Genomic DNA, 27,455 nt, shown 5'->3' with positions numbered 1-27,455 from the left:
AACTTTTGTAAAAACTGGAATAACATTTTTGTATCTACATTAGATTTAAAATGCACTAAATTATCCGCAGTTTTAAGTATAACTTTACGATCGGCTACCAAACTATAAATAAAACTAATCAAAGTCAAGATCGTCAAATTACCAAATTCCTTTAATACCATAGCGTTTAGGCCCAAATGTAAAACGATAACTAACTTTGTAAGCCTCAGAAATAGGTGCTTACTTCTTACACGTCATAATACTTTGCTTGTGAAGATTGCTTGGTAGAACTACGACAGCGAATTCCTGAGGTCGCGGGTTCGAATCTTAGCGCAAATGAGGCCTTTCGAGCGGTAAATTCTTATACTTACATAAGTGTTTAAAAACGGCTGGTTTTTGTTGGTCTTTCCGCGAAAGTATCCTAGTGTATAATGTTAAAGTTTCTCAAAATTAATATACCTACCTTATTTTAAAACATGAGTTTATACGTCGCAGCACAAGCTATGGTTTTAGGCCATTGCAGACATTTTTGTCGATAAATGTAGGTTCTACAACCTTTATAGCATTTCCACTATTTTAGTAACTTTTGTAAAAACTGGGATAACATTCTAGTATGCACATTTCATCAGGTTTAAGATGCACTAAATTACAGTAAGATGTAGGTTGGCCGCTTATTGTCATTTTCAAATGACTTAAGTCCCAGTCAAGTCATTTGTAAAATAAGATAAATCTCTAAGTCATGCATATGTAAAATAACCTAAGTCCAAATCAAGTATTTTCGAATAAATAGCAAGTCAAGTCCTAATTTAAAGCAAGTCAATTTCAAGGTAAGTCCTTGTCATAAAAATACATGTTAAGCTATTAAAATTCGGTAAACTCGTCCGATTACAAGCAATACCGTAAGTAAAAAAGTCAACTAGAGGGCGAGTAAATTGTTTTATTTAAAAAAAATAGCATAAATAATCCAATTTTTAAAAAACATGCTTAATGAAAACACTCAATTTTAACAAAAGTCGTTTGTCTAAAAGACTTAAGTCAATTTTGCCCAAATGACTTAAGCCAAGTCAAGTCCTTTGAAAACAGTGACTAAAGTGCACTTAAGTCAAGTCATTTAAGTCAACACTTTTAAATTATCCGCAGTTTTAACTGATCTTACAAACAAAGATTTATAAGTAATGCAAACCAAAGCAAAAATCGTCAAATTACCATATCTTCTATATTTTCACGTTTGGCCAGCCGCCCACGTTCCTTTACCGTTTAACGTCAACACGTCGGTTACGTAACAGAGCACGTTTCCTGCGTCTGACGCTTTTAAGTCATGTGTTTTGTGTCGCAAGCATGATGTTTTGCGCTATTAATCACTGCTCGTAACTAGATGATGTGAACCTCACTGGGTGCGGACATCGATTTCAAGTTATCAAGCAACTTCGCTGTGGTGCGAATTCTTAGCCGCACTCCTGTGAGATATATTGGCCTCCGGTTCTGAACAGGGATACTCTTTTAAAGATTGTAATGTTGCTAGAAGGAGATCAATCCCGGACTGCTTGTAGTTCAAGAGCGGAGAGGTACGTATTTGTTTTAAAGCTTGGTATTATTACTGTATTTTAAATGTTTACTTTAAGCTTTTTTAACGAACTTCCGTGCTGAAAACCTTAAGACAAAATAATCTATAGCGGTTGTGTAATGGCGAAAGTAATTAAAATAATATTTGCGCAAGGATGTTTAGTAGTTGTGTTTATATTCATTAAAATAAAACTAACCAATTTCGGTACTATATGATTAATATAACAAATAAAAACCTATAGAGTCGTGCATAGTAAAATGCTATAAAATTAAAAAAATTAAAACCAATGGTTTGACGCACTGATGGTCGCATGAGCACTTGCCGAAACATTTGCAAAAAGTTATTTGGGCCACTCTTTTTCTATTGAAGATAATGGGGAAAAAGTCTAGCAAATAGTATTTTCGCATACTTTTATTAGTATTTGTATTTGTATTCATAAAAATTACAACTAACCAATGTAGTATATGATTAATATGGGAAATAAAGACATATAGTGTCGAGCATAGTGAAATGTTTGCTAAAAGACAAGAACCATAGACAAACATTGGACCAGTTTCAATATACAAGTAGAAGTCGCATTTAAAACCAATGGTGAAAAAGTCTAGTTGTCCAATTAATTAGTAATAAAGTAAGGCGACCAATTTACTAATTAAACGTCATCATTGTAATATTCCATTTCAGCCACGATTGTAAAACACAAATGACGAAACAAGTCTTGTCACGTTTTGGCTATTTCCCGGAAACAATCGGAAATTTTGTCTTGTATTGCGCATGTAAACAGAGCTGAAGAACATAGAATCAACATGGCATAAATTGAAAATGGCATATTTGTTCGTTCCTACGTTAAAAAAAAAATTATCAATAAGAGTGCGATAATGACGTGTCGGAGTTACCAAAGTTTTTTGACACACCGAAAAGTGTCAAAGGGTTACGTTGTGCTTTAGGTAAAATCACAAAAATAGAAAAATTGCCAAAAAAAGTTACAAAAAGAAAAAATAATAAAGAAAATTGCCACAAAAATATAAATTCAATGTACCAGCATAACCCTTTTTTGTTTTTTTTAATTTATTTCAGGAAAAACATATAGGCTTCTTAGAGTTTGTAGTATAGATTTGGCTTTTTTGTCTTTTTTTAGTTAAGTCTGACTTTTTCATTTTGGCCATCTGGTAACCCTGATCAGGAACCAACGGTTCGCAGCAGTCTGTTGGTTGCCAACCAGTCCTTGTTTATGTTTAGCGGCGTATTTCGCTGAACACGAGTCACATCCGCTGCTGATTTTGCTGCGTCGTAATACAGTCGTCGTTGTTGTTGTGTTGATATTGCTGTTTTTGACGTAATGGTCACTCATCGAACGGTGACTATACAACCACGGTAGCTTTAGCCTAAAGCTACTGAGACGCGAACATTTCCTCACTCGTCCTTTGGTATTTATTCCTCCTAACGAAACAAAACGTTATTCGAAAAATTGCGCATTTTGGGGAGCGTACCAACCAAAGGCAACGAAAGTATGGCAATCGCACATTTATAATGCTTTCTAACTATTTGCCTCTTATGTTTTGTTTTTTCAATGGTTATCTGTTTTATGCTTTTCAAAGATTCCACAATAAAATACAACGAAAAAATAAAGCCAACGAAAAAAAGCTTTCGTTTTTTGCTGTTTTTAGCGCGAAAAATATTGTACACTAGCGTCTAATTAAATAAAAAAACATCTGCCAACGTACACAATTGAGAGGCCGAGGAAAGGAAATACCATTCAGCCATCCTTTAAAAACACTGTTTTAACGCTGTATTGGCTGTCACGAAATATAATTACAACGAAAAATACTGTATTTATTTAATGTTAGGTTTAACGTAAAAATTTTTGTTGAAATGTAAATAAATTTTAATTTATCACTTGCCCAGTAACCGAAACGGCAGTGTTGTACTGACTTAAGCCAATGACTTGAATTAAGCACACTAAAGTCACTGTTTTCAAATGACTTGATTTAACTTCGGAAAAAAGTCTTTCGGAAAAATTACTTGACTCGTCCTAATTCTTATGGACAAATGACTTGGGTTGAAATCAAGTGTTTTTCTTTTAGTATTTTATTGCTTTTCTTATTTTTTAGTTTAGTTATTGTTCAAAATCGTACGAGTTTAAAAATTTTAATAGTGTAAAGTTTTATTTTTATGGCAAGGACGGGACTTGAAGTTGACTTACTCTAATTATGACTTGACTGGGACTTAGTCACTTTAAAATGACTTGTTTACAACACTGCGAAACGGTCAGAAACTTTCGGTAGGCAAGAAAGGTTGCCATTCCTATGGACTTTTTACCTTATTTTTACCGATATTTTGTTTATTACAGCCGGAAAAAGCCAGAGAAAAAGACGTCTTGGTTCTCGCCAAAACCGATGGTTCGACCAACGGAGGTTAACATACGCTTGTACCAACCTTTCATCGTATATGGCTACCGACCTCCCAACCAACCGTTATCCTATTACGTTGCAAGGTGACAAATGTGCTTTTGATTATGTTTGTGGGTAATCGTTCGTGGAAAAATTGTTCGTTTAAGTCAATTTAATATGCGCAATGATAGTTCCATGTTGCAACGTTCTACATTACGGTAAAGAACGTAAGCGTTATAAATTGACCAATCATTTGTCAAATTTTGGATAAAAAGAGAAAGGGGATTCTGGACTTTTGCCCATAAAACTAAAACGTAAAATTTCTCGGTGTTTTGAAAGTCCAATTTAAAATTTCGATACTTCTGCATTCCGACAACTGGGTAAGTATTGTCAGAAAATAACGTACAAAACGGTAATTAACTGTGTTGAAATGACTAACGTCAAGGTTGACTTAAGTACACTTGAAGCAATGTTTTCGAAGGACTTGATTAATCGTTTTGGTAATATGACTATTATTTTTAAGTTAATTTACTGATCATACGTCCCAGTCAAGTCTTACAAAAAATACCAAGTCAAGTGCCAGTCCAAGTCATCAGTTGCCCAAGTCAAGTCCCAATCGAGTTGTTTTCAGATCAAATCACTAATATAGAATAATAAAGCAATAAACCATTAATATTGATATACTCTTTCGATTATGAACAATAATTCAACTAGAAAACACCAAATAATCCATTTAGCAATCTAATCGTTTTTCGTGCACAACTTGAGATAAATTTCTCAATTTTAGAATCAAATGTTGAATGAAAAAGAATAAAATGTTGAATTCAAACGACTTAAGTCAAGTCAAGTAATTTGTCCAAAAGACTTAAGCCAAGTCAAATCACTTTACCAAATCGACTTAAGTCAAGTCAAGTCATTAGAAAACAGTGACTTAAGTTCATTTAAGTCAAGACATTGACTTAAGTCATTACAACGCTGCTGGTAATTATCCGGTTATAAGTGTGATCGTACCCATTGTTCGGCATTAAAGGCTTCCTTTTACTGCAAACAAATTCGTGTGAAACGATTTGATTGACGCGGTTGATTTTTCAGCGTGTTTCATCCGACCAACGAAACACTGCATTTCTGGACGCACTTTTTGCCGCTGGTTCACTTCGTCTACAAGTATTTTCACTTGTACACATCGCACGTCGGGCCGCTAGAAACATTCACCTACCCATTTTTCGCCCATGGCATCGGTAAGCGCTATTTTTTTCTCTTCAACAAAACACAATTTTTTTTGTTTGTTTTTTTGGTTATATATGTTTTTTATTTCAAAATTTTTTTAATTGTTTTTAGCATTTTTTATATCGGTACATTTTGATGGCGTAATTTGATTGTCAAACCAAATCAAAATACAAAAAACTGTTTATACTATTCGGTGAAAGTCGCCGTTTATACTATTTCGAAACACCAAAATTCACCTGTATACGAATTACCTACACATTTCCAATGACAGTTGACAACGTCAGGCTGGCTGTGGATTTTTCCAAGTTGTGTTACGCCATTTGGTGATTACAATTATATGACCTCGAAGGCCTGTGGTGCACTTGCTGTCAGTTGATTTGATCAGGTGATAAATACACACATATCTCACTGACACACAGCAATGTATAAGAAAAGGATGAGTCACGCACTGCATTTATGACACACGACTAGACGTATCAGAAAGGCCACTAGACGCATTGGTGTGGCAATGCGTAATACAACAACAATAGGCAAAAGAGCAACCGTTGGGTTGCCCAGTGCGTCAACAGATTCACTTGTTTGTTGTTTCACGATTTTCTGATCGGAGCATTTCGCAGGACACTTGTTGGCCTTGAAAACTAAAACCAATTAAAATAACTGAACGTTGACACCTTATCAACACCGCTGTACCTGTTAAACACCTGAAGGTGTCAAATACTATAGAAACTCAGACTGATTACAATTGTGTCCCACCTTTTATAAGTGATGCTTCCATTGCTTCGCAGCCACATTAACTGAAGATGATACAAGAAGATGTCGATCTTCTTGATTTTTTGACTTTACAATTCATTATCAAGCGTATTACAGATCCGTGCATAGTGTACCCAATTAGGAAAACTAAGTAAAAAATGTTTCAAATTAGAAAGGGTTTTCTTAAACGCTCTTTAGACCCTTGATGTAACGGCAGTTTTCCAACAACTGCCCTTAATAGCTGTACTGTATTGTTCTAACGATATCAGTTTCGCCCACACTTTTTTATCATAGATGCACCAACAACTCTATAGCTTGCCTCAAAGAAGCATGATGAGTTTTAGCCCCAACGTCACGAATTTGTGTCAATGTTTTTGCCAAATTGCTTGTTAGTTTTGCATATTTCTAATGTTTTGCCGTACCTTAAATATTTTCCTTAAATATCAATGTTCTGGGCCAATGAATATTTTTTCTTTGTGAACGGTATACTTGCCAAAGCGGCTGTTTTATTAACGTTAAAGAAATTATTGTTACTGTCTGAACGCTAGTATTTCTGCAGGTTGTTTTTTTTGTACCAGCGTAAGTTTTTAAAATAATGTTTGTCTGGAATTTCATTTTTTCCTGTGCGATAGTATTTCTACCATAGCTAGTCAACTTGCCTCCGAATAAATATTTGTTGGATGTACTGCCAATACAGCCTCAGTGGCTTTACTGTTTCTCAGTACCTGTAACTATATTTTCAATCCAGCTTGCTGCATCGTGTTCTTCGCCAGTTCTGTGGCTCACATGTTCTGTTCCCACTCTGGAGTAACTTGCCATGCTTGCTTTGCTTTCGACGTCGCCACCATCTACGTGTTCAGCTTCGCACTGAGGGGAGCCTTCGAAAGCTACCTCTGCCCCATGGCGCACTACTGGGACTGTAAGTGTACGGAGTGTATGCGGCCTAGTGTTGCCTTGTGTTTATGTAGGAAGCTAATGCGCGGAGAGTCAAGGCGGTCACTACATTTATTTTTGGCTGTTTTCATAGGATGTTTGCTTTCTTGTATATTTTAAAAGTCTGATGGCTTCGGTAGTTAATTTTAAGTTTGAAACGGCATTTTTATGTATTTGTCATGTTTCGCAGATAATTTATTCTAAACATTTTTTGCAACGATGAATAGTCAATGATGACAACCGCTTTGTCGAAAAGCCTTAATTTAGCCATATATGCAAGAGTTTTTAGTAGATTACTTTCGGGACATTTCATTTAAGTAACATTACACTTTACAAAAATATGTTGACTTTAATTACCTTCACGCAGTTCAACAGAAAACACGTTGGCATTACCGCCCACTTGCAAATACTGCAAAAGACATTGTTGTAATGACTTAAGTCATTGACTTGACTTAAGTGCACTTAAGTAACTGTTTTCAAATAACTTAAAAGTCTCGTGACCAAAATGACTTGACTTGACTTGGACTTAAGTCATTTTGTCAAATAACTTGGGATTAAATTAAGCGTTTTTTAGTAAAATTTATCTCAAGTTTTGTACATAAAACACTTTTATTGCCGTATTTTGCGTATGTGTCCTTTTTTAGTTCAATTGTTGCTCATGAGTTTACCAATTTTAATAGTTTAACAGTTTACTTTTACGTCAATGACATATGACTTGAAATTGACTTCCTCTCACAAAGACTTGACTCGGGCAACCGATGACTTGGACTGGGACTTGACTTGATATTTATTCAAAAAAGACTTGACTTGGACTTAAGTTATTTTATAAATGACTTGACTGGGACTTAAATCATTTCAAAATGACTTGTTTACAACACTGGTAAAAGGTACGAAAATGCAAACTTATTTTTATCCTTTCTAGGGCCTCTATCCGAAATGACACTCACCAAGTTCGGCGTGTACTGGGTTCTTTCGTTCTGGTTTTCGCTGCTCAGCCACACAATTAACCACACGCTCGGTAGGGTTTTCACAATTGTGAGTCAACTTCTTGGCGGGCTCTTCGGCTTTTCTCCATGCGTTATAAGGTGAGTAGGGATGTCCAATAATATCTGACGGTACGCGTTACTAAGTGGTCGTATCGCTGCATACCCGATACTTATGTGGTATTGGTATGGTACCAGAGTTGGGTAAATTACATTAATTCAGTTCAATTGTAATTACAATTACAATCACTCTCTTAAATGTTCCAATTACATTGCAATTACAATTACATTAAGAACTGTAATTAATTACATCATTAAAAGGCATTGAAACTTCAATTTTCTCAATATCAATGTATTGAGCCAAAATTTTAGCAAATTACAATTACGTAGAACGAAAATGTCTTAATTACATTAAAATTACTATTACATTAAAACCTGTAATTAATTACATCAATTACAATTACAAATTACAATTGATCCAACTCTGATTGGTACTAACTCAATAACGAATTCTAGCCCTAAGCGCAGTTCATCTAACCCAGTGGTTCTCAATTTTTTTTTCATCGCGTACCACCTCGAGGTTCTATGATCTTGTTGCGTACCAACAAATTAACGAAAAACTCAGCTTTACTCAAAATGTATATAGGATTATTAACAGGGGCGGATTAGCTAATTAGTTAGCCCGGAAATTTCGAAACAAATGTGGCCCACTAGGCTCGAAAAAGTGTCTTTTTTTAACTTTGCATGATACCGGTAGTCAAGTTTTGTGATTCTTTGTTGTTTTGCTATGTCCTGGAAAGAAATAATTCCTATCATTACTGAAGCATAAAATATCTAACTATACAATCATCGATGAATGTATAGTTTATTACTGTAGAAAAAACGTTTAACCTTTTGGTAAAACTGTTATTTTAATTAAAACATACTGCGTACCACCCAAAATGACTTCGCGTACCACTAGTGGTACGCGTACCACAGGTTGAGAACCACTGATCTAACCAAATGCAGTTTTTATAGCTTTTGTTTTTATAGTTTAGTTCGAAAGGTAGTACATTTCTGGTGTTTCCCCGTGCAAGATAGAATAGTTAATATTAGGGGACTTGCGGGACTAAAATACAAAACAGGAAAAATGACGCGAAAGGTTCCCCTAATTTGTGATCCAACTTAGGGAGTCTATTTTTTAATCAGGGGTTCTTAAACTGTTTTTACCGCGGACCTCTACATTTTATTTTGCTTCCATGGACCACGTTAGACATTTTTTTAAAATTACGTAATAAATTGACGTCACAATACAAATAGACATTAAAAATCTGCAGTTTTCGGTCCAAGAAATGCGAAAGTAAAATGGAGTCTAAATACATTCAGTGCAAAAACGTTTTATTTTAAATTAAGCTCTTTCCTTTCAAAAATTGAATACTTCTTAAATATACACTAATATTTTAATTTTGCCTCCATTGTCCCTAAAACGAGTTTAAGAACCCCTGTTTAAAAGGTAAATGTGTTAAACCATATATTGGGCTACCAAAGGTAACTGAACGCTAAAGCCAATTTGGCCTATTAACCTAGAAAAAAATACATTTGAACATTTTTATCTGATCTATTTTGCCTATATTTGAACGTTGTTCGTCAGTTGTTATTGGTTTGGATCGTGGCACTTTTCTCAGAATATCGGTTATCGGTGTCAGAATAAAGTGCTAAATATTGGAAATCCATAACGGCGAGTAATGCTAAGACAAGGCATTGGAAGAACGATGAAGCTAAAGTAGTTTGTTATCTGATTAGTACGAGGTATAAAACATTTATACTTCAATGAAACGTGAACACATATGTGTGTTAATAACTGAGATCTATAGCCCTTCTGAAGCTGCTTTTTGACCAACGATTACGGGTCACGTATGATTAGTACACCGAAAGCCATTCCAGCTCACCGAATCTATTGATCTATAATGCAAGCAGGGCAGACTAGATAAAGAACTAGCCTGCAGTGAGGTTCGAACTCACGACCTCCGGTCAAGCCGGGACCGTCGCTCTGCCAACTGAGCTATGCAGGCTCAGAGAGGAGCGAGTCGAGAAACAACCATACGCCAATGCTTGCTCAATCTGTTAGTACAAGCAATTCAATTGAAGGGGATCCACAGTCCCATATCATTTATTCAATGAAACATGCACACCTATGAGTGTTACTGAGATCTAGCCCTTCAGAAGTTGCTTTTTTGACCAACGATTACGGCATTTATACTTATTATAGTTTCAATAAGTGTTTTATATCCCAAAATAAGTTTCAAGGTGCAAGGTGCTGCTAAGCGAGTTTTGGCTGTTTGTCCTTTGTTGCTATTTGTCAGCTTTTAGCAATGTCATGATTTCAAATTGCGACGTGTTGTGGAAAATTTATAAAAAAAATATAAAAAAATAAAAAATTATAAAACAAACTTTTATTTCAAAATTGGAATAGTCATTCAAAAAACAAATATAATCAGATTTTTCTTAAATTTAAAAGACTAAACTTGGTATTATTTTTTTTTCAGGTATCTTTTTGGTGCTCAATCTAAGCCGGATCATCTAAGTCACTTTATAGGCCATGATGTTTCAGGTTACGCTATATTTGCCATCATTGCCATTGGATTAGCATGCGCCATATACTCCCTACGCTTACCGGAGAGATTTTTCCCAGGTATTTACTCAAAATACAAGAAATACATACTTGAATAATAAGCGCAGTTCTTATCTGGCGTTGCGTGTCTATTAAATTCTCAGAAAACAGGCCTTTTTATTTGCCACTCTACATTTGTGTAAGGGCAGCTTTGGTCTACAGCAGTGGTGCTCAAACCTTTTAAAATACTTTTTAGTTTAACTGAATGCATTTTATAGGGCTTTCCGTGTATTCTAATTCTGATTATAACATCGAGAGTTTATTGATCTTATTTAAATTACACCAAAAACTAGATTAACGAATAAAAGCTATAACGCTTTGTATCCTTCTTAATACACACTTAGACTAATGCCAATTGCAAACAATTGCTAGGTGGTGTTTCATCACAACACAAAGGGATTCATCGCCACGTTCTTGTTAAAAATACTTACTATTATATTTTATTCAAATTTACATTTTTCCAAAATTAAAAAAAAAAACTTTTATAAAATTTTCATATAAAAGCAACATTTTTAGAAGAAAACAATTTCGTTTTTATACTAAAAAAAAATAAGTTCTTCTGGTATATATTTGTTTCTCCAACGTTTCGGCTAACCATTCAGAATGCGTTCATCAGAGAATGACAGCCTGCGTGGCCAACAAGACGCAAAAGGTTTTCTGAATAGTTAACAAAAACGTTGGACAACTTTGAATTCGAATAACAGCTTTCTCTTTGCGCAAAATAAACCCTTCAGTTTCACACTTAGACTAGTGCCAATTACAAACAATTCCTAGGTCCGCCCCTAAATTAACAGTTGCTAATATATTCTGGTTCAAAGGAACGTTTTAACAGCTAAAAAAACATCTGTTCTACTGCAAAACACAAATATCTTCGATTGGCAAATTAGTGTCGAAACAAAATACCAAACAGAGTTGCACTTTACTTCTATGAGTGACAAATCAGACAAGAAACTATGTTCGGTCTATCACAGCCATACGTCATTATCTAGACGAGTTTTATTAAAGTTACAAAGTATAACTAAAAAAAAATTAAAAATTAGGACTGAAAAAGATGGAAAGCTTTGCTTTAGACATAGACGTTCTCTGTTCGTAAACAGCCTAAATCCCCGATTTGTTGTTTTGAATACGCCATAAAATAATATTCAAACTTTTTTTGTTGCAAATTGGAACCAGGTGATTGCTTTCCAGGTGTGTTTGACATAGTGGGAAGCTCCCATCAACTGATGCACATTCTAACCGCCTCCTCGATGTACGCGCAAAGCTGGGCGCTTCAGCATAGCTTGGAATTAACTCGAGAAAAAATCGCAACCGGGTAAGTTTTAATGATGACGTGAGGTTATTCGAGGGAAGCTGAACGAGTTTTGATTTAAAAACTTTTGAACTCAAGATTTCCGATAATATCGGATCTGAACCGCTACCCAATGCCAACTGTAGGTATCGGTAATCGTCCGATACTAGGCTGGTATCGGTGCCGATCCGCTGACAAACTAAAATAGCAATGATATGCGATCCAACGAAGTATTTTTATTTATTTTTTGTAATTTTATTGCGTAATGGTATAAGTTTTGACTCCCTAGAACAGGTTTTCTTAACCAGGAAACTGTTCCAAGGGGGTGTAGGGGTGCTGAATTAGACACAGAAAATGGACTACTGTAATTAGTTTCTTTGCTCAGTTAAATGTTTAATCTAATTTAAAGTGACTAGGGGAAAAACAACGTGGACATATTATGTGGATTAAGTCGAGCCTGGGCATCGTTCTAAGTCGGCAGAAATTTCAGGTATTCTTTTTTTCGGAAACTTCTGGCTTAATAGCGTGTACGCATTAAAAAGAATTAATTGCTTGTACGCATAAGAAAGAGTTAATTAACAATCGTAAAAATAAAGAAGATGGGAAATGGCTTACCTAAGTACATATACGTCTTAGACGAGTGTATCTGTTTAATATTGGCTAAAAATTCCATGTATTGCCAAAAGCATAACTTTTCTGTGAAATAAATTACTAAATACATTTATAACTAATACTGATTGAGTAACTACGCTGCTGTCGAAATGAAAAATGACAGGTATTTGACAAAACCTCAATCCCAAACTGTAACTTTTCGCTACAGCGAAATCCCAGAATCCGCTGTGAACCACTTCACGCTGGGCGACACGGTTGGATGGGTTCTGCTGGTCGCTCTTCTCACCAACTTGGCAATCGTCGTTCACTGGAAAGCGGTCGGACCTTCTGTGGGAGAGAAGAGAAAGAAAGTCGAGTGAAGAAGGCGGTTCGATGGCAATGCAGCTGCCTCACTGCACCGGATCAAGGCATCTGTTATTATCAGAAACTATTGTGCAATAACACGGCTGAGATTGTAATATTGCATGATCGTGTGGGTAATAACTTGACAGAATGCCTTTGGATAGCAGTATAAGTTTGCGCAACTATGCACTTGAATATGTTATAACTGTTCCACACAAATGTCTCATAGTCATAACCTTTTCCATTTTAAGTTAATTTTACCTATTTTCAACTGTTTCGAAAGTTGCCGGTATAAGCGCATTACCATTTGGTTGTCCGGCTGGCTCTTCTACGTTAAGGACCCGTGTGAATTTATAAAACAAAGATAGTTCAACAGCATCACAAGTGTTTTTAAACCTTTCTGACTTTGTGATATCCAAAGTTTCTGGCGCTTTGTAAATTACATTTTAAAATCGATCCAGCACATCTAATGTTAATACTAGATTGAGAAAAAACTGAATACAGTAACGAAAAAGATGCTGTATTTTTCCACGACTAAATTGTATTAAGGCCTTTCTTAAAACACATCCACAACATAACATTTTTGCACCCATTAATATACATAGTACATCTAGATTATTCATTAAAATTTCTTTACGGTATTTTTTCTCCACTTAATGCAAATATTTTTTTAAGTCGCTGCCTCATAGTAACTGAATTCCTCGATTTAACCTCAAACGACCTGTTCCAGTCCAATGTTGTTGCTTTACCAAGCGTTTTATCACGCTGAATTATCATCGCCGATTTTGTGCCTCATATTTTTATCGAAGTGTACAATCCTGTGTGTTTATCGAAGTGTACAATCCTGTGTGTTTATAGTTCTATTTTTGCGTGTGTGGTTCACTATGGCCTCCGTCTTATGGATAACCACTGTATATTTTAGGTGAAATTACCTGTACTATAAGTAAAATTAACTGTACTAAGTGAAATATTGTTTGCTGTGTCAGGCAAAAACTAGGCAATTACATCAATAAAAATACTTCCCATGCATCAGTATGTTTTATTTAAGACATTTCAGGTGAACATGTTTGATGTTTATTCAACTTTTTATGTAATTATATTTTGCTTTAAAAAATGTTGTTTAAGAATTAACGCGACAGGCTGGGTTTTAAAGATGCTATGGGGACACCAAGCCGTTAAAAAATACAATATTGTATAAAAACACATTTAAAATGTAAGCGGCAAAATTATTAATAAGAAAAACGAAAACTGTGAGTTCAATCTATAAATATCGGCCCAAGAGCGTATACAATGTTATAAAAATAAACTGAAGACTTTATATGCCTGCAAAAGAAACATGTGGCCTGTCCCACACATCTCAGCCGTTTAAGCCACGTACTAATTCCCTATTACTTAGCATAAGTGTTGGCGGACTCCATTAGTAGGAACAGTGTTTCCGAAACGGTCCCCCAAATTTCTCCAGCGGTTTCCCAAATTTAGGACTTGCAACTTTTTGGTGTTTGGTATTTAAATGAAACACCTGCGGTCTCTTAAAACTACTTAGCGGTCACCCAAACCAAACCTTAAAAAAAAACCTGGGTAGGAATAATAATACGTTGTTACGAAACTATACCAATAAGTTAAAATCAAATGTAATTTATTTATAGACACACATGCAATTTTATTTTAGCGTTGAATGCATCAACGCCATACTTTGTTATATAGTTTTAAATTGTTTTTTTTTCTTTTTTCATATAGGCATCTATATAGTTGCTTCACAAGTCTTCACAACTCGTATTTGCCAGTATACCATAATGCCTATTTGGATAACTTAGCACAGCCTCCAAAAATAAGAGTGAGCCATAATTAAGGGTTGTATCTATAATGTAAAAAAACAAAATTCGTGGCCAACTGCTACATGCAAAAAAGTGTATGATTACTGAATCGCTAAACATGTTATTTTATCGCTGCTCAGCAACAAAACTTACATCACAAATTAGCTATCATTAAAGTAAACTTACTAAATCGAGTGATGTCCACGATTTCCAAAGATCGGTGTCTTTGGTGACCATCTTGGTGATGTTACTACTGATTAATTCACAAACTAAGCGTAAAGAGCACATATTGTTGGGCCTCCTGCATACATTTTCAGGTGGGACAAGTGCGGACTTCGACAGCTAGAAAATTCTAGTTTTTTTATTGAATTAATTAGAGTAAAATGTGGCTAATTCTTATTCTAATTAAGTTAACAATTGCTTGTATTATTTAATTCTAGTTAAACACTAATTCGGGATTTACCAAAAATGCTACTTTGTCCAACGACATTTTTAATTTCCTAGTCGAAACAATGAATTTGAACTTTCTTACTTTTCAGTCTTAATGACTTAATTGTAGTTGATTTTACAGCATGGAAAACATACGCTAATCAGCCTACGCTAAAACGATAAAATATGCACAGAAATCGTTGCCATTTACATTGTTATGAGAATAAATTGCGGCTTAAACATAAAATAGCTTTGTTTTACCGGTAGCCTACGGCGTACTTGCAAAGCTTATTTTACCAAAACGCTTTTCCTCCAGCAATTATTTTACGGAAACATCGTTCCGGATAACTTTCACAACTGGGTTTACAGTTTGTTGGCGGAAACGTAACTATTCCACCACTTCTGTCAATTTACACTTAACGCTGCTTATCTTCACTTACTTGTTGACATAGTAAACATCTAAACAACCCAACCAGCAATTTAAAGTTTAGTGTTAGGTTTAGGGTGCAAAGGTCACATTGATGGTTTTATGAGTTTTACTTGTATGAAGTTCGCTTTGATGCATACACACGTCTTGCCTCCTTCAAACTTAAAGAAACCAGTGAACTGGTGTTTCGTACAAGTAGGATCGTATATGAATTAACGAAAAGCACGAAAAGCAAGAGCAGCTTTATTTCCTCTTTACTTAATGTCGCTGTGTTTGTTAAGTATTACAAACGAAGCGCTTCTTATAGATAGAGCATCGTTGCTACATTTATTGCAATTCTCAAATCACTCACAATCTAAAGATAAGTGGACAATAAATCAGTAGTTATATAAAAACATGGGAACGATTACCATAGGTACTTAAATGAAAGTTAGGTTTTCGTGCATTTCTGCTATAACTTTTGAGTAACATTCCTAATGAGTTTAAATTTAGTGCCAGCTTTCAGGGCTTTTGTAACCAATGGGGAAAGGTTTGAGAACCCCTTAATAATATGTCACGATTCACATATTCTTTTATGTTTGTTAATTTCATAGTTTGAGCAGGGGTTGTTTAACCTGAGCCGCTCAACGTAATATAGCAAAAAGGTGTTTTTTCTAAATCAGGTTAAATTTAAAGTCTAGCAGTCATGAATTGAAGACACGCTTTGCACAACTTGCTGAAGTTTTTTTTAATATAATTAAAAACAAAACAGTCGTACTGTAATCGACGATTCAGCAATTAACATACGAATATACCGCCCTTGACACCTGGGCATCGTAAAGTGTTACAAAATACAAGATTAGTACTTTAGTCTGTTTCTCACTACTATGCAGAATCAGTTTATTAAGAATTTCGTCCCTTGAAGCTGTCCATGCTGCCAACCACCCCGAAAGCAATTCCCATGTAAAGGCCCGCTTTGGTCGGCATGAGTCTGTGGAAAATAACAAGTTTGAATTGTTTCCAAAACATAGTCTCAGTTCAAATGAAATTAAATATCTATAAATTAATCTAACTTCATATTTAGACTATTAAGTGAAAAAAGATGCAAAGCATAAAACAGTGTGGTAATGACTCAAGTCAATGACTTGACATAAGTGCACTTAAGGCGACGTAAGTCGTCTAGGTAAAATGACTTTGAAAGGCAAAGTAGGTATACACAAAAAACTTGTCAGGTAACAAAAATAAGTATTAAAAAAATGTCTCCTAATAATAATTTACCAGCTAATGCAGGGCATTTTTAAAGAATTGTCGTTTAAACAAAATCTAACCAAACCCTAAAGGCATATCTATCCCACACAACCACCATTCGCATTATTGTATATTTGAGTAGTATTACATGCTATACAAAGGAACGCATTTATATTCTATACTGGAGTCTCTTATACACAAAGACATAGAACCGCTACAATTAACGCCAAGAGTTTTCTGATATACGAACAGATAAGTCATGAACTTTGACTGTGGGTTAAACAATTACTATTGCTTTGTTAAAATGTGACACTCTGGTCCACCCTTTGCTAACAACTAAAAAACATAGTTTAACTTCCAACTTTAGACACACGATTGCCCTTTTCGGTAAATTTACAATAACAGCTTCAAACCGTTCTTACCCTTTCAGGTAGTACAGAATATACATGATTCTGGGCATAAGGTGTAACGCTTTTTCGCGGAGAACGGCATCCACTATTTGATTCACGGCGTCGTCGACGGGAATAATCGGCATGAACCTAAAAAAATCTGGAATAAAATCTTTATACAAGCTTTTCCTACCTGCCTATAAATTCACTATTCCAAGCTAGGTATATATGACCTAATTGATTTTGACTTGCAGTGCACAGCCCACCAAAATGCAAGTTTAAGAATGTCCGTATAGTTTTTCGTTTTAAAACTTTGCGATTGTATATGGTTAAAGTTGACTTGCGTAAGAGAAAAAAAGTAATCTTTTTAATAACGTTTTTTCTTGCAATATGTAAAATCAAGTGATTGAAAAAACTAAAATTCATACGTTAGGTCGCCTACTGCATCTGCACATCATTGTGGTGTTTTAACATAATTAAAAAACAAAAATTTCGTCACCATGCAACACCAACCGATTTAAATAACCCTTCTTGTGTAAATGAGGTTTTAAAACAGCATTTTAATGTCTGCTTCCTAAACGCCAGTTTTCAAAAATTGGTTACACCAGAGAAGCGAATTTTATAACTTTCTTTTGTCAACTGATCAGTTATAGGGCGATTATTTTTTGTCTTGTCAAAATTTTGTCCATTTTTATTATACTATTTCTAGTTTAATTATCCTATTTCCTATCTGGATAATATTACAAACATTTTAGCCAACAATTTACTAACATAAATTTTTCATATGTTAGATAAAACAAATCCGCCCTTACTGATCAGCGATGAAAAGGTACTTACGGCGTGCTGACCCCGTCAAACATCCCGGTGTCGATGTAATAGGGGCAAACAAGTGTCGTTTTGACTCCTGTAGCTTTCAGATGGTGCAGCTCCATGTAAAGTGCTTCTGTTAAGCCCACAGCTCCAAATTTACTGCAACGTATTGTAAAAATTTTAGATGGCTAACATATAACGTATTTCTTGGAAATCGTAACCCGACGATCCTATATGCTTGTGATGTAATTTTATAAGCTTGAAAACTGAGGAATTTGCCATTGTGCTTGGCGACCTTTCTTTCACTAAACGCAATAAGTTATGAACCTGAATACCAAAGCCAAAGTAAGATGATATCATATTTATTAAGCTAAACAACTGTGATGAAATGATGATGCAAGTACGTTTTAAAACGTTTTACTAATGCTGATGTCGATATACTCGATCTGTTCGGCTCTTCAGATCCTTGCATAATGTACCCAGCAATTATAGTTATCAGGATGCGGAAAAACGTTGAAATTGGTATATAAGCATTATTTTCTGAATTGTCTATACTTCATAGTAAGATAGTAATACTAAAATGTTGGAAAAAATGTACATAATTTGGCAAGAATAACCTAACACATAAGTTTGCATCCGTAACCTTTTACGGTGTCAACATGTCCAAGATATTCAAGTAGATTACCCTGAAATAAATTATTTAACAGGCCAACTTTCTTAGAGCAAAGGCTCGCGTGGTGAGAAATGCGGAACAGCACACAGCTAACGGTTCTTTAAGATTGCTTGCAATTCAATTTCATGCCAGTATAGTACTACAACAATATGGATGGCAAAATGGCGTGAGTTAGCTAGGTTCTTTGAAGGGAATAACTTGACGTTTTCAGGAGGGTCGCGGATAAGCAAAACTTGGTGGACTAGATAAAATGCTAAACAATATTTGCAACCTCTAACATATACAAAGCGAACAATTCTTAGTGGCAAACTCGACATAAGAAAAATTGTTATGAGGTGCGGATGAAATTGGTGCATATTATTATTTTTCATTATGTGTAAGACAGTAAGCCTAATCAAATAATATGCGTTACAGGTACAGTAATATAGTTGTTTAATGGTTCATTGCATCTTAAGCTATCTATTTTATATCGGTTAAGGTTCACGCTTTTAATACACAAAGCCTCTCATTGTTGTTTTACAAATAGGGAAAACTAAACGTTGCAAACTTACTAAGTTTGTTTCGTGCGGATGAAAAATTTCCCAAATGAAAAAGTGCGAACGGTTCATTTAAAGTTGAAAAGCACTGGGTTAGAGGGTGCGTTATATCCACAACCATGCATAGTAGGGCCTTCGTTTATAAATTTGCTTTTAGCAGCAAATATGTTTCCTAGCCCCACCTTGCGGCGTAGTCGCACTGCCCAGGAACGCCAAACAACCCGGCGCCGCTCGATATTGTGACCACGTGTCCGCTGTTGTGGTCGATCATGTGAGGCAGGAAGGCTTTCAACGTCTGTAAATGGAAAGATGGCATGCGCATGTTATAAAAATAAGAGGGTCGGCTTGAATTTAATACGACCGGGATAACCTGTAGGTTGATACAAGCATAGTGTTTACAGAGTTTTGGGTTTGAGAGCAGTTGTTTCCAATCGGGGTGAAGCCGCGCCTTGGGCTGCTATTTCTTATCCTGAGAGACATTTGGGAATCTTTAACAATCTGATATTTGCCAAAATATTTAACCTCTACACTAAAACTTCTTTTGTGTATACGATTATTAGAGTTAAAAAATCACGCTTCGCGGTGCAAAATGTGGTACAATGTCATAAAACGCATTAGTAAGACAACATAACAAAATGTTTGCTAATCGTCAGGATGGTTTTATCTAGATAGCGACCGATATCTTTTTTTGACCGATACCGACAAGCGATTTTTATGCTTTGATAATCGATAGCCGATATCGACAAGGGATTATTGGAAATATCTGAGATACAGTATAATTGGACAGTTACAACAAATACCTTTTAGTTTGTCTACCTATTCAGTTCTGCAACTCCTATTTCGCATAATAATGCCGAATACAGTAAACCAAACAACATACATAAAATCAGACAGCCAGCGAAATAAAAACAATTTTTTTTTAGTTTTTTTTAAAAACATTTTTTTCGGCGGGGTACATTAGAAAAATTGTTTTTAAGGGAAACACTATACAGTATTTTTAGAATAATATTAGCCAAAATTTACCAATACTGATATATCAGAAGGGGTGAAATGTCTATCTCTAGATCAAACGTTCAAGTTTTCCTTATAAGCCAAACTTAGAAGTTTGTAGCGAGTTAGGTTGTACGTCCTTCGCTTACCCAGAAATGCGCCAACGTGTTGACTTCCATAGTTTTGTTAATAAGCTCATCTCTGCTGTCCAACAGAGACTTTCCCGTCACGATTCCGGCGTTGTTAATCAGGATGTCCACACTTCCTACGTCATCTTGAACCTGTGACGTCACAAAAATAACACTAAATCCTTATATTATTATGAAAATTAAATTGTTGTCATTGCCAAAAAGCAGCTTCAGAAGGGCTAGTTCACAGTCCTTAACATGCATATGTGTGTGCATCTTTCATTTTTGCCATTGTATATTTAATCGATTGTGCACATTGTGTAAATGAATGTTTCAGTTGCTGAAAACGGACTTTCCATTCCTTCAATTGAGGTTGTATGTACGAACAGGATGCAGCAGGTAATTGTGCTATGGTGGTCCCCCGACCAGCTCCCACTAAACCTGCGTTTCACTCAGTCGGTTGAGCGACCGCCCCTGTTAGGTCGTATAGGTCGTGAGTTCGAACCTTACCGCAGGCCAGGTGTTATTAGCCTAGAACAGCGGTTCTCAACCAGTGGGTCATGGAAACTTTCAGACGAATTTAAAAAAAAGCTAGATTTATTAAAGAATTCATTTTCGTTTGTCACTATACTTAATTTTACAGTAAAAATGGCTTAGGGAGGAATCGAAAAGGAATGTAAACTTATTGTTTAGAAACAAGTACCTCACTAACGCACGGTTGAATAAATAATCTGTTTTGATATATGCTTCGCTATTTTTTGTTATAAACCTTTTTTATAGTTTGTTCTTTTATGAAAATTTATTGGACCACAGATTTTTTGTGCAACGAGAACGGGCCACGAAAAAAAAGGTTGAGAACCACTGGCCTAGAAAATCCTAATTTATTGTTTCTGAAGCACTTATATTCTCAAGTTTCGAATAAAAGGTAGTTTTTTTAATTGCGTCATGTTGTGACGTTGATTAACCTGATGACATCATTTTTAATTTTTGTGTTCTCTGATGTTAAATTTTAAATGTGTGGTGAATGGTGATAAACTATTATTAGCTTTCAGATAAAAGCCAGCGGGAAATGCGGATCATTTTACGACCGTTAAAAGAATGCGGATAATAAAAATACCGTTTTTATAAAATATAGTTTTATTTTCAGCTTAAACATGCTATACTGCTATCAAAAATATTATGGAAAATTTGTCTAAAAACTAATATTATTTTTAAACGAGATTTATTTCGAATCATATGCAATAAAACAACTGTTAAAAGTCTTTTGGGTGTCTTGTTTTTAACAAACACAAATATCTTGGAAGAATCTAAAAAAATTTGACAATTGGCATTCAACTTTGACCGAACCGCACTATGGAATTGAAACACAATGAGAAACCTTTTTGATTTAAACGGCTATATTTTGAAATACGAGCGCTGCAGAAAAAATCTGGCACAAAACAGCGGAGATGTTAAATAAAGCATGACTTGGCTAGGCAAGCTTTGCCAACAGCATTGACCATCGCCCCAGTAAAATTCCGCGAACTTGCTAAGACCTGGTGATAAAGTCGCAGTAAAATCGAACGGGCCATTGAGTGCTCAACAAACGATAAGCCTTGTCGCGCCGTCGACTTAGTGTTTGCATTGTACTTAAAGTTTAAAATGCGGCGGTATGAAGGTACGACTGTGCGACTGACACTGTAAAGGCAAACACGGACCTTCGACTTGCGTTATTGGCAATAAAGCGATTTTAAAGTGGCATTACAGAGTACAGCCGAATTTTCATTTGTCTGCACAAATGGCTAAATGTTCTTGGCCGATTTCATCGAAAAGTGTGGATGTAAGTGTCCGGTGGTTTAAGCCTGTACAATTAGGTTGAAGCAACAATTACAAACATAGGGTTTTGTTAAAAATTGAAACAATTAATGCCCCAAACTATATAATCTCAGAATCATAGAATGCGCCAACAATTTACATATGATGCTTTCATTTACTTCTCAGTCACATTAACTGAAGATGATACACGTCTTAAACAAAATGACGTCAATCTACTCGACCTTTTTGGCTTTGCAATTCATTATCAAGCTACGTTACGATCCGTACATAGTATGGCTGTTTGTTTTGACACCAAGTTGCAGATGTTGCGCTAATCAAGGCATAACAACACCTGGGGGAAAACAATATTGCAGGTGGCGAAATGCTTGCTTGTAGCTTAGCGTAGTACCGTACATGGAATTTGGGCAACTGCGCTGCTGATAGTCGAAAAATGATTCTATCAATTCAATCACAAATATTTTACGTTCTTAGTTTAGTTTTTCGCCTGAAATTAACGATTGCAAACTAAGCAATTTCGGGTGTGAACGACGCACGTGTTGGCTTTTGGCAGTGTTGTAAACAAGTCATTTTGAAATGACTTAAGTCCCAGTCAAGTCATTTGAAAAATAAATTAAGTCCAAGTCAAGTCTTTTGCAAAAATAACAAGTTCCAGTCCAAGTCATCAGTTGGGCAAGTCAAGTCCCAGTCCAAGTCATCGGTTGCCCAAGTCAAGTCACTATGAGAACAAGTCAATTTCAAGTCAAGTCATTATTAGAGCCAGTTAACCAACCAACATAAAAGTAAACTGATAAACTATTAAAATTGGTAAACTCGTCCGGATATGAGCAACAATTTAACTAAAAAAATAACACAAACGCAATATAAAGCAACAAAAGTGTTTATTGTGCAAAACTTAAGATCAATTTTAATAAACAAACACTTAATTTAATTCCAAGTTATTTGACTCAATGACTTAAGTCCAAGTCAAGTTTTTTGTCCAAAAGACTAAAGTCAAGTCAAGTCATTTTGGTCAAATGACTTAAGTCAAGTCAAGTCTTTTAAAAGCAGTTACTTAAGTGCACTTAAGTCAAGTCAATGACTTAAGTCATTACAGCACTGGCTTTTGGTCTTAAAGTTTCGCTTTGGCTGGACGTTATTTGGCTGTTTCTGGTTAGTTTTTTCCCTATTTATGACGTAATTACAAATACTATCATCACAAATCACTGGGGCAATTCTTTTTTGACTTGTCGTTCGCTAAAATTTGTTAAACCTTTTTCAAGTCAAATTAGATTAAAAATGCACATAAATCGTTTACTAATTTGAAACGCCAAAGACCCTAATGTGGTACTTTATACAACAATATGTAGTTTAAATCAAGCTATTTCTAATAGTGCCAAAAAAATAAATATTTAGGTCAAATGTTTTCAAAATTTTAATGTCTTAGGTCACGACTTCTTCATTTTAGGTCAAAAAAATAAACGTCCTGCAAATCACTTATTTTCTTTGCAGTCCCTAAAACAAGTCCCAGAAAAGCCGACTAAAGTTGTAGTATAATGCTTTCTTACCCTCTCAGCGACTTCGTAGACTTCCGTGCGCTCGCTGAGGTCGCATCTGTAGGGTTTCCACTGGGAGTCCATCTTCAGCTCCTGCATCAGTTCCCCGGTGCGCGTAAGTCCACTGGAAGAGATGTCCCAGCCCACCACGGTGCACCCGAGACGCGCGAACTCAACGCTTAACTTCTGGCCTGCAAAGAAGGGCGTTTAGACTTTTACTTTTACTTATGCCGATTTAGGTATCCAATTAGTTTTATAAACAAGTCATGTTAAAAGGACTTATTCCCAGTCAAGTCATTTCACAAAAATTAAGTCGAGTCAAAGTCAAAGTATTTATTAGAACAAGTCAACTCCAAGTCAAATCACTGGTATAAAAATAAAACAATAAACTTTTAAAATTGCTAAACTCGTCCGTTTATGAGAAATAACTCAGCCCAAACATTCCGGCCTGCAAGGAAGTTTATGCTTAATGCGTTATAAGCGAATCAGTGAGATTTTTCTGGCCTGCAAGGAAGGGCGTTTAGAGTTTTACTTTTACTTGCCAATTTGCGTATCGAACCAGTGTTCTAAACAGGTCATTTTGAATATACTTATGTCTCTGTTAAGTCAGTTGTGAAATGACAGAAGTCCAAGTCAAGTCTTATTAAAAAAAAACAAATCGAATCTCATTCAAAGTCGTTATTCTGAGCTACTTCAAGTCAAATCACTGATAAAAAGAAAACAGTAAACAATTTTGGAGCATAATGGTTGGAGGTTGTAGTAAGACGTAATAAGAATATCAAAGCCCATACAGAAGTAGGTAGCATTTTGTTGAAATGAATAAAGAGTTATTCGAAACGTTCATAATAATACCTACTTAAGTAAGCAATTAAAATTAGTAAACTCGTCCGACTATGAGTGATAACCAAAACATGGCAAAAATATAAAATTACAAAGCACAGTTTGCCACGTTTTAATAAAAAAACATTTATTTTAAGGTTACGTAAAAAAGGTACGTCGTTTTTGACAATTATAACTTGCATTCAAACCATTTATCGAATTTTAGGAAGGAATCGTATCACAAACAACAAGTGAAAGCGTACCACAGAGACCAAAACGTCACACAATTAAGTAAAAAAATGTTTTTTTACACAGTTCCTCGTGTGCACTTGATTAAAGTCACCGATTCAATAAAACTGAACTGACCCAGTCCACTTCCAGCTCCGGTGACCAAAACTACTTTCCCGCTGACATCTTTGCGACTGGGCGGCACGAAAAACCGAAAGATGGCCTCCAGCCAGTAATAGAAGGCCCACCACACACCGCTGAGAAATGTCATCAAGCTAAGTTGAGCCATTTTTTATTGTTTAAAGTTGTATACGTTGCACCTGAAATGAAACAAATTGTTGATAGCCGAGGAAATCAACAGAAAAGTCGAGCACTAGGCTCCAGTTAAGTTGGTCAGCATTCGGAGACCAATAACATTTCTTGCCGAAGCTGTGTTAACCGCAAAGAGCGACATCATGCACATCAAAACAAATACAAAACGACCATGTTTTCCTTGCACTCACACACATACCTTTGCCAGCTAAACTTATTCTGAATGTTACAGAGCAACTAAAGTACGTAAGAACAACATTTACTCACTAACGATTAACCATCAGTAGCCTACCTTGTAAAAAACAGCAGAGGCGCCAAAGTCTAACTTGACGCTAAAGAAAGTAAAAAGGGAACCCAGTTATGACCAGTGGCTGAACCCAGTTACGACCAGTGGCTGAACCAGGGGCGAAAGTATATTTTACCTAATTTTTACTATGTTTATACAAAAAAATATCGCGCTTTGTTTCAAATATGGACTTCTGTCCATATTTAACATGTTTTTGTCCGCTTTAAGAATATTTATGCATCCCAAAGACGCCAAGCACACTATTGCCTGTTGCACCGTGTTAATATATTAACTTTACAAAGTGCGAGTTTTGTTTAATTAAAGTATGAATGCTTTTATTTTGAGCAACTTGCGAATCTCGACGATTTACCTAATGCGTCATGTAGCCTTTTCAGTTGAACGTTTTGCCAATTTAAAACAAATAAACCATTTTTTCTTTCCGAAAGCACATCTACAAACCGCGAATGATCAAAAGTAAATCGACCCAAAAAATAAACAAAACAGAACAAAACAATACCATGTAAATAGTTGATTTACCAACTATTCGTGTTGGTCGCCCATGTAGGGTTATTTTGTTAAAACCTTATCAAAGCATAGAGCGATAATTTGATCGTGCGGCGTTCTTCACTGAAGCACGTCGGCCTGACACGTTTATTCGTGTCAGCGTATTTCGGAATGTTTATTAGGCGACATGACAAGCAAACCAGCACATATAAAGGAAATCTTAAAACCAACCATTTTCCAATGAATATGTGGGTTGGAATATCTCGGTAAGGAAAAAATTACCACGACTAAAATGTAGAAAAAAGTGTTTTCTATTAATTTCAGGCCCCTTCGTTAAAAGAACCGTTTCCCGTTGTCCATTTCTTTAGTTGGTCTTTATTTCTAAAATATATACTAAAATTTGGAGAGCTACAATTGACTTAATGCCAAGTACCTTGGAAATTAACGTTTTCAAAACAAGATTTCTGCGATTGACGATTGTCTGAAAACAAATTGGTTAGCGATAATTTAATGCCTTTCTTATTCACCAAATAAAACATAAACATCTCTAAAGAAAAAATTAGTTAATCTTCTCATCCACTGGTACAACGTACAAAGCACTGGTAAAATATACGTGTTTCTATTGCTTTGGCTTTCTGAAAAAATAGCATACGTTTTATTTCAACATATGTTATTTCTCATGTAAGGCATGCACGCTGGTTATCCGACAAACACGGTTCTTATTTTCCGAGTACAAGCACAACATACTACCACGCATTGCTGGTTATATGTCGTTATGTCGGTTCTATTAGCTGACTAGCAGAGGCGCCTGCAGAAAATTTTCCAGAGGGTAAATATTAATATTTTCACTTAATTTAACTTCAGTACCTATAATATTACGATTTTATATCAGTAGGAATGTATATACAAATCAATATTATTCCACAACGTACCTTTATAAGTAATACATATTAGACTTAATAATTATCCCATTTTTGAAATTCCAGAGGAGGCAAGCGCACTCCGGAAAACGTCTGCGTTCTGGGCTAGCTTACTAAATCGTTTATTATAATTAATATTTGACCCATAGTATTGAACCTAAGGCGTCTTTTCCCTTTGGTTTTTGCATGTGACAGTTTTTCATTAACTTCATAAGGCTATGCTAGTAAGTGTAACTGGTATTGACGACGCATTGTTTTAGATCTTCGTCACAAATGATTGTCGCATTTGAAGTTTTTACGCGAGTAATTTCACACAATGACATTTTCTTTCGGATTTTCTTTCGCGCGATCACGTCTATGCCCAGCCAAGCGTGGCATATGACCGAAAGTAACCCGGTGCGTTTCGCAATAATCGCTAAAGTTTGCGAATCGGAAAAGTGGGTGTGCGAAAAGCGAGGGTAAACAAACATACACGAATTTCATCATTCATAACAGGAGTATTACGCAATTATTGTTTCGCACTCTTTAACTAGTTTTAGTAAGTTTAAAACTCTAATCGAAATCATATAACCAGAAAAACTATTGTTTATCAACATAGTCGGCCAATTTCCCATAAACGTAGGTTTAAAAAATTGGCAAATAAGCTCAAACAGGGCACTGCGAGTAACAACATAATGTTTCCGCCAATAATTCTAACGCGTGTGTTGCCTAAATGTTCAGCAACAGTTTACCCGGGCAAGTTTCAACTGAGCGCAGTTTTCTCTTTGGCAGTGGAAACAAGCTGAAAGTGCCTTACAAAACAAATATCTTGAACATGCAGAAACTTCTTAAAGAGCTGCCTTCACCCAGCGCTAAATACCTTCAGCTGGTGCGATCGCCTCTGTTTTCATGCTTAGCGACG

The 27,455-nt window shown here is 35.6% G+C and overlaps 2 protein-coding genes across 2 annotated transcripts; one reads left to right on the top strand and one right to left on the bottom strand.

Annotated features, from left to right (window-relative positions):
* The first annotated feature begins 1,392 nt into the window (after positions 1 to 1,392).
* Positions 1,393 to 13,609, top strand: LOC146138697 (membrane progestin receptor gamma-like). The gene is made up of 8 exons (XM_083394222.1): positions 1,393 to 1,544; positions 3,891 to 4,034; positions 5,023 to 5,168; positions 6,656 to 6,826; positions 7,763 to 7,925; positions 10,349 to 10,494; positions 11,662 to 11,785; positions 12,582 to 13,609. The coding sequence occupies exons 1-8, from the start codon at positions 1,492 to 1,494 to the stop codon at positions 12,730 to 12,732; spliced, it is 1,098 nt and encodes a 365-aa protein (XP_083250348.1). The 5' UTR covers positions 1,393 to 1,491; the 3' UTR covers positions 12,733 to 13,609.
* A 2,502-nt stretch (positions 13,610 to 16,111) lies between these two features.
* LOC146138696 (epidermal retinol dehydrogenase 2-like) lies at positions 16,112 to 24,846 on the bottom strand. Its single transcript, XM_083393925.1, has 7 exons — positions 24,671 to 24,846; positions 23,498 to 23,676; positions 20,160 to 20,291; positions 19,203 to 19,315; positions 17,839 to 17,970; positions 17,035 to 17,151; positions 16,112 to 16,355 (listed from the first exon to the last, which is right to left on the bottom strand). Exons 1-7 carry the CDS (start codon positions 24,819 to 24,821, stop codon positions 16,268 to 16,270), a joined length of 912 nt encoding a protein of 303 aa, XP_083250051.1. The 5' UTR covers positions 24,822 to 24,846; the 3' UTR covers positions 16,112 to 16,267.
* Positions 24,847 to 27,455: the final 2,609 nt, after the last annotated feature.

The sequence above is a fragment of the Ascidiella aspersa genome, chromosome 7 (assembly GCF_963924565.1).
Source record: "Ascidiella aspersa chromosome 7, kaAscAspe10.2, whole genome shotgun sequence".
NCBI lineage: Eukaryota > Metazoa > Chordata > Ascidiacea > Phlebobranchia > Ascidiidae > Ascidiella > Ascidiella aspersa.
Note: the sequence above shows the minus strand (reverse complement) of the source record. Positions and strands in the feature narration are given on the sequence as shown.